The 17,195-nt window shown below is 36.5% G+C and overlaps 1 protein-coding gene across 6 annotated transcripts in view; it reads left to right on the top strand.

Moving 5' to 3' along the window:
* Window positions 1-2,346: 2,346 nt before the first annotated feature.
* Window positions 2,347-17,195, top strand: part of LOC124594946 — a 200,732-nt gene continuing 185,883 nt past the window's right edge. For 4 of the 6 annotated variants that reach the window (XR_006978167.1, XM_047133450.1, XM_047133455.1 and 1 more), the window contains exons 1-2: window positions 2,347-2,482; window positions 13,218-13,327. Coding sequence is in view for 5 of the 6 variants with exons in the window: in XM_047133450.1 (XP_046989406.1) it covers window positions 13,255-13,327 (73 nt within the window). In the remaining variant the exon portion in view is untranslated. Of the gene's footprint in view, window positions 2,483-2,790; window positions 2,891-7,703; window positions 7,807-13,217; window positions 13,328-17,195 lie in introns of those variants that run through there. The other 2 variants (XM_047133452.1, XM_047133453.1) reach the window with 2 other exon arrangements.

Raw genomic sequence — 17,195 nt, forward strand, 5'->3', positions numbered from 1 at the left:
ACCACAAAACAAGGTAAATTCATGTTTGATCTTTTTAAACAGTTTAATCTGATCATTAGGATTGTTTGAATTTAGTATTTTGTTGTTGGTTGTTCCAATCTGGAAAGGTGAGAACAGGAAAAATCTTAGTATTTTAAATTCTTCTAGTTCATAACTCTCATTACACAGAGTAATTCACCAAAGTCAAAGTATTTCACTTCAATATTTAACCCTTCATAATATTGTGTAGTATTATTGTTTATATTCTCTTGAAGATATTTCAGTACAAAGTAAACACTGCAGTTAGTTTTCCAACAATGAAAATAAATTGAATTATTAATTTCATCTGCATTAAAGGGATTTCTGTATAAAATAAGTACTCCTCTCAAATTAAATTTCATTCATTCTTCATCAATGAAATCGACTTTGTTACAGTATATTGCAGTCAGAGCAGTGCACAATTTCGGATCATCTAAGCTATTTGCAGACTACAAGAACATTGTACTTTAGAATTCAAACTCGTATTAAATCTTTTATTACAAATAGTCATACATAAACCTATTCCACAGAATACGGAGTATACAGTACAGAAATTCTGTTGGACTTCATGTACCCAAAATTTAGCGCACATAAGTGAAATCTGCCATATTAAAATTGAGTGAACAGCTGCTTTTTGAAGCCAAAGGAAGTGCATACATTTTGTTTATTTTATTAAGTGTGTATTCAGCTGATGGACTTAGCTTTAAGTAAACAGTTGTTTGATGTTCTGTAAAGTTAGAAATATATAATAAATGTAGCTAACACGTCGAAATTGTTTTTAAATTTAGAACAAAGCAGTTCAGTCGTGAACAATTTGTGTAAGTAGACGCACATTTCTCCAGTTAGTGACTGTGGTTTATTGCTGCACTTGTCGCTGGAAGAAAATGATGAAAATGAAGACATTCTTCACTGATACTTACCTAACCAGAAAGCTGAATCGTTTCATATTTAGGCTGGATTACTTGACAAATGTTTCTTCTCAACACTTATCAATCATCAGTCATTAAATAAATACGATTCATATTACATATGTTTGAGTGAGTTTATAGATCTGGGCCCGATTCAAAGCATTTGTGTAAACTGAATATTAATGCAGACGCCTATTTTCATTTAAACTGATATCTATGTATTACTTTCAGGCTGAAAACAGGGATGAAAATTCCAACACTGATACAAACACTGAAACTCCTGCATGGTGTCTCATAACAGTGTTTCTGTTGGAAGTGAAGTTCATTTATCAGCTCACAGTTCCAGGAAACAAAAATTAAGAAATAAAATAAACTTGCTGGAAGGAAAAACGACAATTGTAAAACAAAATAGTTTCAGTGACGTTTGAAGATGAAAGCAGTAATAGTTCGCAGTTCGATTGTATGAATAATAATGATTTAAGAAGCTTATGTGATACTTTTTTAACCAAAGATTAATCTCAACTTGTTTCGTTTGCGTTTCTTTGCATAATAGTTTTCATTAGTCGGTTCGATTGGTTTCGTTTCGTGAGAATGCCTCTTTCGAGCCGTAGTAATAAGCAACTATAGTTTCGCGTTTATTAAGTTTCAATATGGCGTTGAGCGCAACGCTTGACTTCATGCAGATCAAAAGGGCCGCCCTCTGCATCCCTTTCTGTGTTCTGTGTGTATTCGTTCTAATAATGTGCAGCGAGGCTCTTGTCAATGCAGTCGACATCTTCACCTGGGCGCTGGTCGGCGGCAAAAAAGAAAAAAAAATGTATTTATTGATGTGTTTTGCCACACTGCTGCGTCCTTAGAAAAACAGCAGGCCACTTTGTCCCAAAATCCTCCGCTCAATATGAAACAGAGAAAAGTTCTTCCAATATCTTGAGAAATATTGTATAAGCTACATTACCTGTATTAAGCTTTATCCACGTTGCTTCGCTCAGGTGGGAAGATAAGGGTGTTGCAGATATGTCCTGTAACTTCACAGTTTTAATTTATTACTTCAGCACTGATTTTACCTGCAAAAGTATAGCATTATGCGGCACATAGTTCAGAAGATATTAGGTCATAAGAACTGAGAAGCGTGAAGAGTTACCTTTTCCGAGAACGGATCGCAAATTACCAAGGCTATACTCATCCATTATTTGATAATGAGAGCTATTTTATACATGAGAGTTAGATTGTGTAAAGATTCGGCCTTGGGGGTTACTGGCAAAACTCTAATGCAGCAAACGATAGCCTTGTGTTATTGTCTTCTTGACTAAGTCCTCAATTTTGGAGATCGCTTCGGACACGAGAGTTGTTCTCGTGGTCAAAGAGTTTCATCACTAAGTACCATTGTGTTGGTAATAGCTCAGAGAGTGTAGTAGAAAGACGCAATTGTGTTGCTGCGGTTGTCAATACGATAGTGTCGAGTAACATAATTCAAGTAAACTTAGAAATATAAAATCTTAAAGTGGCAGTCATGGGCTGAAGGAGATGGTTTCACTGGCGTACGTGATACTGATATTGTAAGTCTGATATGTTTGTGAGTTCCCACAGGCAGTGGTTTTAAGTGACAGTCCATCATTGTTTGAATGCGTAGAAAGCCGTGTCGTGGTTTTAACGTTTGCCTCGAGATAATTTGGAGTCGCTGTTCGCTATATATGTAGTTGTATACAAGTTGTGCTTATTGTAATATTTATTTTTAAATATATGTGGAACGCTGTTCTACAATTGCACCATTTTGAAGAAACATTTGTTTTGATGTGTGGAGTGCACCTGTATCCAGCCACAGCTTCGTCGCCAATCAGCAGGAAATCTGTGTTATTCTTGAAGAATGTTAGGGTCTGTTGTTTCTGCAAGTATAGTCACGCTATATGATTCGCATTATATCCCGTAGATGGTACTGAAAGGAGGAGAACGCATAATTAGCAAAGGTAATTGTGGGAGACTTCATTGAGAGAGATGAGACGACAGATTTTATTTATAGTTGAACCGAGATGATGATAATACGAAAGTGAAATATGTAGGAATGAAGATGTACACCGATTGGTTTTTCATAATTCTTCTAAAACCTTGGTAACGGATAACTTCGTCCAGAAATTGTAATCTGTAGAATGCAACAGCTCAGATGTCTTGGTGAACATCGTACAAATTCTTGTAAATTTTCCAAATTATGAATAGGCGTTAGATATATTGACAATTTTTGTGTTTCAGAGAATTGTTTTCGTTTTGTTTATTTTTACTGGCGTGGTGTTATCGTTGATGTTCCATGTAGACCTGTATTTAGAAATAATGATTAATTGTAGGTAATGCGCTTTCATTTAATTTGTTGCTTTCTAACGTAAACACTTCCGTTCTGCTGTGATAGAAAGTGTCAAAACTGATGTATGTTCAGTGTTTGTAAACACTGTAGTCTCTAATGCTGGGACTATTGTGGCAACAATGTGTTAAGTGTGACAGTAAGATTAATTATTGACATAGCCATTATAGCTCATGCAGGTGTCAAGAGACTAGTTGAGAACGGATAATGAATCATGTGACTTTCGCTCTGAGAATAGGAATACAGTAATTACATAGGAGTAAGTAAGTAAGTGATATCACTACCATTGAAGTGTCAGAATTGTGGTTTGAAGGAAGTTTTTCTGTTCATGGTAGTATTTAGAAATGTTTACAGTCAGCTTGAAAACGTGAAAGAAAGGGAGAGAGAACATAGAGATAGAATGTGAAAGTAACATGTTTTGGGAGAAATGTGCAAATTGGCCTGAACAGCCATAGTAACAATAACTATTACTTAGGAATGGGGAAATTTACAGGTTCTGTAAAATTGGTAAACAGCCAGCCATTTCACCCTCAGATAGTTTTTGCTTTAGCTCTTGTTTAGGTGAATAATTAATTTAACTTTCAGAAAAAAGTGAGATGCAGTATGTGAAAGGTGAGTTCATTGCACTAGAAGACAGCAGCTGTTCTGTGGATTTGTTTGGCTTAAGACTTTAATGCATCAAGAAGTTTGAAGGAAGACTTTACCTAGTAGTGGAGGTTGATAGTTCCACATGACACATAAATGAAATTATGAACTATGGCTAGAATATTTCACAGTGTGTAATGGATTCTATGAAGCATATAAAATTGCAATAACAGTGACAATAAAAGTAAAATGTAGAATTGCTTGTATCGTGGTAGTGAATGTACTGGATGCGAAACTTTGTTAATGTTGTAGTAGGATTCGGTAGTCGAATTTATGTCATGGCTTAGAGAATGATCCATCATGTTGAAGCTTATGATGACACTAAGATAAGTATATTGATGTTTGTTGACTATATGAAAATTGAAATTAGCAACAGCAAAAATTTGTCTTACAGGCAGTAGATTTAATGTTGCATTTACACCATTAGATGCCCACCTAATACCGTACAAAATCCTGTAAGAAATTATTGCAAGGCAGAAATAAGAATCCCCCCTCCCTTCTTCACTTTCAAAGAGACAATGAAGATCAAACTTGACTATTAACAACATGAGTCATATTATCAGTTATTCTTCACATGTTTCATCTCTTAATGGAACTGGTAGGAATCCTGTTGTATAGTTTGAGACGTACCTTTTGCTTTCCACCTGTAGTAATTTCAGGGGTTGGCCGCAGATGTGAATGCTGCATTTATTAAAACATGCGCAACGGAAGTCACAGACTTATTGTCTCAGTTGTTATGCCTCCATATATAAACATGGCGAAGTGCATATTATTAGACTAAAAATAATGTTCAGTGGTAAGAAGTGAACATGTCACACCCGTGTTCCAAAAGGATAACAAGACTGAGCTACATGCCTGCTCTCGTATATCACTACACATAAGTAGACCAACTGATATTTACAAAGTAGATCTATCATATAAACAATTGCTTAAGCTACACAAATGGGTTTGTTGAATCCTATATTCAGCTTGATACTATCTTAAGAAAAGTATACAGACACCTGTTAACAGACTGTAACATAAGGTGTGTCCACTCTTCGCCTTTATTGTGGCTTGAACTCTACTGACAACACTTTCAGTGAGAGGTTTGAATGTGTGGAGGAATGGCAGCCCTTTCATTCTCAAGAAGTGAAGCCAGAGAAGGTGGTGACGTTGGGATGCTTGAGGTCTGGAACAAAGTTGACATTCTAATTCATTCCAGAGGTGTTCCATTTAGTTCCGATTGGGCTCTGGGCTCTCCAGTCCATTTCAGGAGTGTTATGGTCCACAAGCCTTTGCCTCACAATACTGTTTTATGACAGGGTGTATTGTTACGCTTATGCAGTCATCATTTCTGAATTGTTCATCTACTCTATGCAGTACACAATACTGTAAAATGTTTTCATGTCTATGAAAATTTGGTGTTTTCTTAAGCGCGATAATGGGCCACCAAAACCATAAAAAACACATCCGTACAGTTCTACCATTTCCTGTGTACTTCACTGTTGGCACTACACATGATGACAGGTCATGTTCTCTAGGCATTCACGAAACCCAAACCCTTCCATGGGATTGCTGTAGGTTTCATCACTTGTTTCCGGACATCCGTTGTTCTGTGGTGTTGTTCGTTACACCATCTCAAGTGTTGCTTTACATTTACTACAGAAATGTGTGGCTTAAGAGGTGCTGCTCGACCATTGTAGCGCATTTTTTTAAAGTCTCTTCTGTTAGCCGAAATGCTGGTAACACTTTGAAATTCTTTGAGTGATTGCTTCAGCTGAATTCATGTGATTTTGTACAACCACCCTTTGCAATGCTTGATGGTCTTTATCCATCAGTGCATAAGATCTGCCTGATCTTGTTTGAGTTGTGGTTGTTTTTTCATATCACATCACCAAAAGTCACTTTGGACAACTCAAGAAGGGTTGAAATGCTCCTGATGGATTTGTTACTCAAGTGGCGTCCAGTGACTAGCCCATGCTCCCAGTCACAGTGCTCTCCTGATTGATCCATTCTGCTGTTATTGCTTCTCTACTGACAACACAATCCTCCCAATCCTTTTTTGTATTGACAGGTGCTCATGTTGTGACACCTAGTGGTCATTTCTCCATTATGTATGAATGTCTGTATATGTTTGATCAGATTGTGCAAGCCTGGGTAGGGGAAGCTGGTTAAGTTTATTAATCAGAGTGTAGTGGGAGGGCCTGTTATATCACATAGTTTATCATACCATGGAAAATAAAGGTAAACCTTTTTTTTATTGTGGTTGTCAGGTTTTCCTGCTTGCTTCAGATTTCGTAAGTAGTTCATACAGTGGTTAAGATAAAAGGCAGGCCACGTAACATAGCAGGGGACTGAAGTGAATATTGTAACAAACTAAAAGTAATTTTGAATTAGAACTCTTGATTTGCTCAGAGATGAAGAATTACACAAACTCTCTCTGTGGTAATAAACATTGGCCAATTTCAGCTGCAGGGATAAACATTGCCCGATTTCTTCTGCAAGTATTCTGTAAGATAAAAGCTCATCTGACCAAATGTTCTTATGAGCTTTTTTCATGAGCAATATTCTGAATTAATTAGAGTCAAATTTTTTGGGTTGGTAGTTATTTAAGAATCACGCTAACACTAATTTTACTATCTTTCTGAGAAAAAATTAGAACTGTGTTAAAATCGGCCTTAAAAAAGGCAGTATAATACTAAATGTGGACTTGAATAGCGACATCATACAGAAAAAAAGAGCAGTGAAGCATCACCTTGCTGCTTTTAATTTTCGTCTGAATGTGACATTTCCAAGATGCAGCAGAATGACATTATTGGAAGGAGTATCATGTGGTACACTGCTACTTTCCACTGTGCATAGCCCCACAGCCGTCCTCTTTATGTGCACACTACAGTAAAACAGGTAATTACCGGCACAGAAATAAGTAATTGACCTGTTACTGAATAGCTTCAATGTGTAAGGGGCTACTAATGAATTGTCATGATATACTCATCTTAATGAGATGGTATGTTTTAAGAAAGCAGTGATGAGGACCAAGATATGAAAGGGAAGGGAAAGGAGGGGGTGTACTAAACCACTTACAGCAGAATAATTTCTTCAACACTTGAAGGACGGTCATTGGCTGTGCGTGTTAAGCCGTCTTCCACTAATGCAGTTAAAAACCAGCAGCCAACATGGTTAACATAGTTCCAAAGAATCTTATTTAAAATAAAAGTGCAAATTGTATAAAGGCTTACAGAGTATTAATGAGGACTACTTGGGTGTCTTTCAGAAGACTTGTTAGGGGACTGAAGACAGGGCAGAAGCTATCAGACAGGAAATCGAGGCAATAACTAAGTTTTTGTGATGTAACAATTCACATTATTTTAACCGGATAGGAAGTAGGATAATTAAAGATTAGAAAGAGGTTAGAATGTGATAGTGCCTGAGACCCCCTCCCCTCCCTCCTTAAACCATGATTGTGATTACACAGCATGGCCTGAGGTCTAGGTTTGGTTGGAAGGTTTCAATCTGTGTTCCCCAAGTTGGCAGTGCATACAGTAATTTGTATAACATGTTTGCAGGAAGATGCCTTCGCAGAGGCTTAAATATCTAATTGTGCATCTTTTACACAGGAAAGTGGAAAAAATGATGATTTTATTATTAGTGCCACAATCACTGTTACCTGTTAAACAAAAAATTTCATAACAGTTCTGTACATTAGAGTAGTTGATGTTTTATGTAATTGTAACATATTGACAGATTTACTGTTCGATTTTATTAATTGGGTTTCAGTTAACAATATACAAGATAGCAGAAGGCATTAAAAAACTTTGGGCACCGGGTATCCTGTGGATTAACAAAGGCTTTTGACTGTGTTGATGACAGTATCATCATCATCATGTATTTGACAACACTCCTTTTGTAAGTGGATTCTCTAGACTCCCTCATGAATTTTCACTGTCAGTTATTTGCATCCATATTGCTCGTGCATATTTTAATGTCATTTACAAATGTTTGATAGGGTAATCATCTTGGTCTTTTTCTGTCTTAATCTTGTAAATAATTTACATGGAAAGCATATGACTCATTCATCTCTCTCTCTCTCTCTCTCTCTCTCTCTCTCTCTCTGTGTGTGTGTGTGTGTGTGTGTGTGTGTGTGTGTGTGTGTGTGTGTAAAGCATACTTTCATTTCATTGTCAGTAGTTAACACTTTACTGTGTTCCTTGATCTCCCCTATTTGTTTTTCTGTCTCTCATAGCAGGCACCAGTACCCATCTCTCCAGTGCTCACTGAGCAATCTAAGGTTTTGGGTGACTTTCACATTGAAAGTCCATGTTCTATTGCTATATGTTAAATCTTCTAGAGCCTTGCGCATTGCGTTATGAAGTTTGTTGTCAGTGATCACAATTTGAAAACAGCAGGAACACTTATAAAAATAATACTACAAGAAGAAATGACTTCCATTGTTCTTCACCTGGTATTAGTGTTGCACAGAAAGGAGTAAGGTAAAAATCTTAGATCCCTTACACGATTTAACAAGATCCCTTATACGATTTAATAGATTATAAAATTTCAAACCCAAACTATAATCATAATAGTAAGATTTCATAATTTCTGTGTGTGTGTGTAATTTTTTATGCAAAGACAAGAAGTGTATTGTAATCGTAAACCAGACTTGGTCCACTCAGTAGCAAGAGATCGCAATTATTATCACCCATAGAACATGCAAATAACTAAACTAACCTCTTATTTCCATTTCAGACATGCAGGAAGCATGTTTTGAAAACTTTGTATAGTTGATTAAATGTCCTTCATGTCATGTAAATTTACTCTTCTGTTTAATTTCTTTTTGTGTCCATCTAGTAGTTGTGTTTACCTGTCTTAAATACAAAATGTATATAACTGATTCTTTAAATTAACGTTCACATCTGAAACCAGTTGCTAAAGAGGAGTAAGAGTTATTCGTTCTACAAAATAAACGCAATTGGAATGGTAACTGAAGAAGAATGGTTTCAGAGTCAGGAATATAATTCTTCTACTTTTCGTTTTAATATAGTTAATTTTCAATCCTAATTTCAAGTGTACTATCTATTACATTCTTCCATTGTTGAATTCATCTGCATTGGAGGCATAGATATTAACAATTGAACTCCCAAATCTGTAAAGAATTATTTTTTTAAGTGTAAAACAGCTTCAAACTTCTGATTATGGATTAATGTGTTAAATGTTTGACGTTGAGCAAGCAAACAAGAAAAAGTTTGAAATTATGTTTACAGTTTGTTGAAAGTCGCTAAGTGCTCTCTTTATTGAACTCTGGATGAAAGCAGTTTGCATAATTTGTACTCCATTTTAAGCAAAAGCTAGTTTTTCACGTGTCTCAATGATTATGACGTCACATTTCCTGAACTTTGTGTTGTATAGTGCAATAATTTTGAAGGCATATTCACTGATATATGTGGATACTGTCTGCACAATGTGTTGTGAATCAAATTAGTAGTAAAGAAGTTATACATCAAAATGTCATGCCCAATGGAGCAGTTGTAGTGCATGAACAGTGGAAATGTAGTAAGTGTCTAACTTCTTTCCTTTCATCATTTTGTGTGGGCTGTCAGCGAGAAAAAGTTTCATTGAGGTTTGTAATTATGTGTAAAGCTCGTTGGAAGTCACTAAGTGCTCTCATTCTCAGATATTGAATGGATGGTGTATGGGTATTTTAATGTGGTGTGTTACACTGCCTCAAGACATATACACAGTTTCTGACTGTAATATTTATTTACTGTGTTAAACCTTTAGCATAAGATTATACATCGAAATGAGTAGATTAAGACGGAATTTTAAGTTATTAAATTTGGTCAGTAATAATGTGGGATGCTGAACAACAAATTTTCATTGCCTCTGGAAGCTATTAGCAACACACACTGGATGGCATTATCCAGGTTAGCCATTTACTAATCTAGATTGTTCACTCTACGAAGCCACACAGTGTGGTGCCTGATGGGATTTAGTTTTCTGATAGAAGTCTGAGGAATGTGTATGACTTCGGACTAAAACTTGCTTGTTACTCGTTGCTACCAGAAATGTGCTAGCACACTTATGTCATTGTAACCATATTGATTTTCTGTTTCCATTATTGGAAACCGATAATATAAGATTTGTTTACGTGTACGTAGGTGCTCTGTACAGTGTGTCATCTGCTACCTGAGGTTGACTAGGTGGGCTGTGTCTAATAAGCTGTGGGTTACCAGCCGAGGCCATTCTCTTTCTATAGAAACAGATACTTTTGTTAACCATTGCACATAGTTTTCTTGGAGTGAACAGTCAGTACCGTGTCATCGGCAAATTGATGGTGGTCCAGATTAGTCTCATAAACCCATAGTCTATCATAATTCTCTTACATTATGATCTGACTGTAGTCTCTAAGGCTATCACGAATTGTTTTCGTGAATCTCCGTATCTGAGCTGCTTTCAATTTTGGGTTTTTTACTATCTTGATGATGTGTAATAGAAGCTGAGCTGTTGAAGTGTATTTTCTTTGATGTGGTGGTATAGACTTAAGGCCGGTTAGCACAGATTATGTTGAAACTGAGTGAAAGCTTTCTCAGAATCCATGAATTCCAGGCAAAGCGGTAATACTGACATGTTTCTCAGTTTTCCACTGCCATTCTGGAAATAATTTCACTAGGCTAGTTATTTTTGGGTTACTTTGCCTCCTAGGTAAACAACATCCTTCACAGGCAACTTTCCTTCCTTAATAAGTTGAGTTGTTTATTTCACTTCATCTGGCTTTAGATCTGGGCTGTCATTATTTTCGTTATTAACTGTCTGTAGGTCTGATTCATCTGTTGTTACTGTACATATAGTTAGAGAATTCATGAAATGCTTGCTGGCTCAGTTTTCTCTCTGTTAGTTATTATGCTGTATGCCATTGTAACATAAGATACTATAGTTTCGTCACACTCCTCTGGTTTTCAACTTGGTGAAATTGTTGTAAATAAATTATAATACGCTACATTTATGACTTCCTGTTTGATGAATGTTGTTTTAAATCCAAATTTTCTGTGAATCTTTTGAGTGTCTGATCAGTTGCAGTTCAGTAGTAGTTAGTGGCTATTGCACACTGTAATACAATTTCTTTTTTATTTGTTAAATTATAGATAGTATGACTTTTAGTCTCATTTTGCCATTGGGCAGAATTCTGATTTATCAGGAACTGCAACAACACTAATAGTATGACACTAGCCTGAAGTTTTTGGCAGTACATTCAAACATGGCAAAATTGTGTTCACACCAGTCTCACCCTCCCAGCTTGGTATCAACACTAACTCGTACACTAACAAGGTGCTACCACAGCACTCAATTCTCCAGTGAATATTGTATTTGGGGTGTTTGTGTTGTCCTCATCATTTCATCATCATTCTAGAAAGTGATGAGATTGGACTTAGTAAAAGTTGGGAATGTGTATGGGCACTGATAACCATGCAGTTGAGCACCCCACAAACCAGATATCATCATCAACATTGTATTTGGCTTCAGTCTGTGTCTGTACCATCCATGAATTATCTAGTCTACATGAATATATTGACTCATCATGTTGTCTGGGGTTTGAATTGGTGGACAGCTCATCCTTGAAACATGGAGACATATAAAAGTACATGTACTATCCTAGCTTTCAGAACTAATAATTCCTGCATCAGGGAGTAGAGGAGGATTCACTGGGAAAGGTGAAAGAGGAAGGAGCCCACCTGTTGTGAGGACAAGAGGAGACAGATGAGTATGTGACAGCAATACTGCTCTTTGGATCAAGTCATCTCTTCGTGTAATCCTGCCTTGTTTAGCATACCACATTACCTTTATGGTGTCTGTAACAGGCCTTACCAGACGCCTTTATCTTTCGTTACTTGTTATTAATAATGTATGTGTTTAATTTCACTATTATTGTAACTGTAGTTGTTATTTTAGTTATAAACTTTCATGCTTCAACATTTCATTATTCTTATTTTTTTAATCTCTATATTGTGGATATCCTGTGACCTTATGTGTCTGACTGAAAGGCCTGGTTGAACAAAGACTAAAAAAGAAAAATTAGAAACAAATCTGTGTCTGTCGCATGCTAACTTAGAGTGAGGTGAAAGGAGTTTGGTGTAGTACTACAATCATTTCCACCTTTTCTGTTCCATTCAGGAAAGGATGTTCTTGGAAAGAGTGGCTAATGGTATGCATTCATATGAACTCTGAATTTCTCTGTCTACTGCCATGTTTTTTTGTGTGATGTTCATGGGAGAGAGTAATATTTTGTTTTGCTCCTCTTGTAGTCTACACATTCTACATTTTAAAAGTAGCACTCCCCATAGCATACCAATTTTGGATGTTCTGTCTCTCTTTTCTATTAATCCTATATAGTAAGGGTCCCAGTTTAATGTGCAATACTCAAGAATTCATCAGATGAGGGTAGAATTTACACTTGAGGTTGCTCTGGATGCATTTGCTTATAGTAGAGTGGCTGTAAGGAGGTCCCTGACAGTTACAATGGGCTGTACATAGCATCACCGCAGCTACTGCAACCAATCACAGATGCGATTTTGTAAACGGCCTTATGACAATGCCTCAGTGCTGCACTTCATAGTTGAAAGCCGGCAACAGCATTGTCACCTGTCTGGGGTCAACTTACGCTGACTCAGCTATAGACATTTTTAAAATTGTGACAGTTTTCAGTGACTGTTAAAAGGTCACATATGAAGAACTATTGAGATACAGTTTTTGTCAAAATATCTTCTGTAAATATTCTGGAGAATGTTAAACACAGTTGTGCGTAACATACGTGCAAATGTGTTGTTAGAATTTACAGGATAACTAGAAAAGTGAAAACAGGTTGTAACAAAGTTAATTGATAGTTGACATCTGTCACTTTCCTCTACAGAGTTGTGACATTGGCTGCCGGCTACAGCCTGGTTATAGGCAATACACAAACATGGCAGCCCACTTAATAAATGCTGTTGAAATAAGCTACCGATTTCCTTCCCAATCTGAGCTTGTCTCAAATGATCTCATGATCTGTGGTACAGAAACCCTAATCTTCTTTCTTTGTTTAAGATGTTGTTAATAATTTTTGACTGTAGTAAATTACATTAGTTTGGTGTAAAAATGGTTGATTAATATTAACATTGTAAAAATACTGTTGTACAGCTCCACTGTGTTGTTGGGCTTTCGATACGTGTATGAACAAGACAAAGAACAGTGTGGCTCAACATTCCAGGTTGTTCGCCTTTACTTTCAGTTGTTGTTATTATTTCAAGAATTTTGTTGTAAAATTTCTGTGCTTCTATTCATTGCAGGATGCGGCACCAGTGTGTAAAGTAATTGAGCTAAGTTATGGTTATGGAAGTAGATGATAAAGCAGACTCAGATGGCGATTGTACCAATGATATTATATTTAAATACAAAGGTCAGTAATGAATGCCCATTTGCATAAAATTTTCAAATTTTACATGATAATTTATTCTGTTTTGTTAAACACGTGAAAACATAACAAGGAACAAACATTATTGTTTATTTTTTTCACAAACCAACCTATTTGTTATTGTTAAATATTTTTCAAGCATTGTGTATGTGAACCCAATACTACTACAAAAGAAACAGCTTCATACTAATTCTAAAATATTTATTCGTGTTACATTTCATGTGCCACGTAAGATTTGCAATTTTACAACTGGAATGTGAGATTATCTTAACTTTCAATCGTAGGAAAGTCCTGCATCACATGAAATGAGGCACTGAAAACCATAATAGCCCAAAACACAGACACAAAGTTTTGAGAAAGATATATGTTTGTTAAAATCAGATTTGTAGACAAACCATAAGTCTCACAGATTCGACTTGCTTTTTAACAAGTCTCAACGTCCTATATTTCCTTTTATTTAGGATTGTTTTTACATTAAGACCTTGATAATCTGGCATGCACGGGGATCTGTCAACACCGGACTATCAAATATGCCAAATTATGAAGGTGATTTTAAAAATCTTGTTTAACAACAGGGATACAAGCAAAACCTGTAGTTTCAATTTACAAAGACAAGGGACTGTTTTTTATTAAACACGACAGGGAAGATTACAGTATGTAAAAGTTTAAAGTATGTACTACTTTTCTGTAAAAATGGAATTGAATGAAAGTCGAATACTGTACGGCTCTATTAAATCACTTTATGGCTGAAAGTTTTGGAAACGTTCAACAAACATAAATAATTTTTGTAAATAAAATAAGCACCATTGATTTAAAAAGATAAAGAACAAGCAAATTAATAAAAATTGTAAACAAGAATGGGGTACAGTTTAATTATAATCACTGTCTTTAGGAATAGTGCAGATATCTGATGTTGTCGAGGAAGTGGAATATGTCACACTGGTATCTACCATTGATGGTTCAGTTGAAATTTTCTTCTGAGCCCTCTGAAACATTGCGGAAATGCTAATTTGTTTCTTGGATTGAGCTCTTTTTTTTTCAAAAATTAATTTGTATAGTGTGCAAATTCATAACTGACTAAGCATTGTATTGCTAGCTGCTCTCGGTGAATTTTATACAAATATTTAAGACTTCTGAAGCCACATCTCAATAGATGTGAGTTACTGGTGTTTCTTCTTCATCACTCAGTTTCTGGTGCCTCCTGTGGGTTTAAAATACTTCATTATCTCACGTTGCCTTTCAGCTCTCCATCAATAGCTAAGTTTCCGTCAATGTCGATCCATTTGTCAACATCTGCTGCTGAAAATGCACTCAGTTCGTTAGTGGATGCAGAATTGGTCAGTCGTATATTTTAAGAACAATCTGTTGTCTACTCATCGTCATTTAGATAGCTTTCAGTCTCAGTGAGGCAGATAGTGGTTATTGACACGGCACTACATCGAATGGTTCTGATATTTGCCGAAGGCGTCTGATTGTACTGCCAGCTGCTCTGAGCTAAAAATTTCAGCTAAATTTCTGATGCATGGTGGACTGTTAGGTCTGATGGATTATCGAGGTCTTTATATGTTCATATTCAGGCTAGTGATAATAGTGTCTCTGACAATTGTAACGTTTACTTTACAAACTGTAAAGTTTTAGCTAATCTTGCTTTCTTTGAAACTTGAGCCAAGCATCAGGTGAGAACACTGAAGGTTTTCATCTTCACTTTTATGATTCGACCAAAGTCAGCATCACATAGCAGAAAATTGTGGCCAGAAACAAAATTATCCTTTGTTCGTTGGGCCCATTCGGAAGTGAGTATTGGAGAAATTGGCGCAATAGCTTTTCGTGACTTTTCTTACATACAATGCCTGCAGCACGGATTAAGATCAACATGTGACAGGAGCACACATACATTCTACATTCTCAAAATTGACACCTATGTGCTTTAGGCCCTTGTTATTGTCAGGGCCTCAGATATACCCATTACTCTGAAAATTGTTTAGAATTATGTAACAGTGAATAAAAGAAATAGTTGCAGGTAACCCACAGCACTGAAAGTGTATATTGTCACGTTTCTTTGATTTTATGACACTATCAGTTGGGTGCTTCCCCCCCCCCCCCCCCTAAAAAGAAAGGACATTTGCAAGATATATTTCCTGTAGTGGGAGTGATTTTTAGTATCTTCAGCAAAATAATTTTTTACTAGAGAAATCTTACTGAATATCAGCAGATTTTTCTATTTCTTTTTAGAGTATCTATTGATATCATGTGACTACCAGCCTTGATAATGCCACAACAGTAGCAGAACATGTTTAGTATATTGACATTGAAAAATACAATGTTCCTCTCAATGGGACAGATGAACAGTAAATTAACATTTTGGAAAGGTCAAAATGGAGAGAGTTCTGTTAAGAATATTCAAAAATACTGTATGCTTCTGTTTGCAACTTTGATATCTTGACTAGGTGCCACCAAGCATGCTAATCTTCAAAAGGGAGCAGTGATTATATGTGAACTAGCTGATTACCCACAATTATGTGATTGTTTAGTTATAGAATAATTTTATTTACATATTTTGGTCAAAATGAAAAGTTAAAATCTTGTAAAGTAAGTGAAAATAGGCACTTGTTCAAGTAATTGGTATCCATCAAATAAGAACTACTTTACACTAATCTGTCCTGCTGTGAAAGTCATTTTCTTTGCTGAAATTTCCCGGGAGGTTATATAGACTTGTACACGGTCCAGATACACTACGACCACTGCCTATATTAGATGTCAATGCACGTGCAGTAACCACTCGCAGGTGTCAACAATGGCGGTGGAGGGTATATAAAGTATGTCGGGAGGGGGGGGGGGGGTGGCAGGAATGCGAAAACAGTGCAGTTGTTGTCATAGTGCAGAAACTGAACTGACATCCAAAAGAGGCCATGATCATTGACTTTTGTGCCAAGGGTGGGAACATTTCTTAAATGGCTAAGTTTGTAAACTGTTGTTCACATGCTACCATGGTTACAATATACCATGCATACAAAATGGCACTACTGGAAAACAATGCCGAGACAACTGTGGTGCATCATGGGCCATAATTGACAGAGGTGAATGACGACTGCGGCATTGTGAATATGCAGGGTGTATATGACCCGGCACAACCGGGAGATCTGGGGAAAACCCAGAAATTTTTTCATCTGGGAGAAAACCGGGAATTTTTTATAATTCCGGAATTTTTTTATTTTGTTTTGGTTTTCAGTTGAATTTTTGTAATTTTGACTGGTGAGAAACAATAGTCTAACAAAGGATGTTATTTTACCCCGCTACTGCAGAATAATAATGCACCAATAAAACATGAACGAGAGAGGAAAAAAAAATGAAAATAAAACGTAAGTTGCAAAGGAATTGCACCATATATAACAACAAAACACAGTGCTCATACGAGCATCTGCCAACAGCAAAATGTGTCAACAACTTTAGGAAGACTGTGCAATGCTTCATAACAACAAATTGCCTCCGATGTGAGGTCGACATCTCCTGTGAGGCCGACATCTCCCGCTTCTGGCTATAGAAGTGTGGCTGTTAGCTGTATAAGCAGTAGCAGCAAGATGCTACCTGGAAAAATTTTACTGGCGCATGCAAGCTGTCAGATTCAGTGGGGCAAGCCGGGGTATCCGCCCCAGGCGGCAATTTCAAGTGTGGGGGGGGGGGGGGGGGGGGTGCCAAATTCATACTCTTGAAGAAAACAACTTTGTTTCACAAAGCGCCTAGTATCCAGGGCACGTTGATCTATTGATTATTCATAGATTTTGAAACGCATTCCTGTTGGTTTTTGAACATATTCCAAGTTTATTTCTGAATGAATCATAAGTTGACTTTTGAA

The sequence above is a fragment of the Schistocerca americana genome, chromosome 2, assembly GCF_021461395.2.
Source record: "Schistocerca americana isolate TAMUIC-IGC-003095 chromosome 2, iqSchAmer2.1, whole genome shotgun sequence".
Lineage (NCBI taxonomy): Eukaryota > Metazoa > Arthropoda > Insecta > Orthoptera > Acrididae > Schistocerca > Schistocerca americana.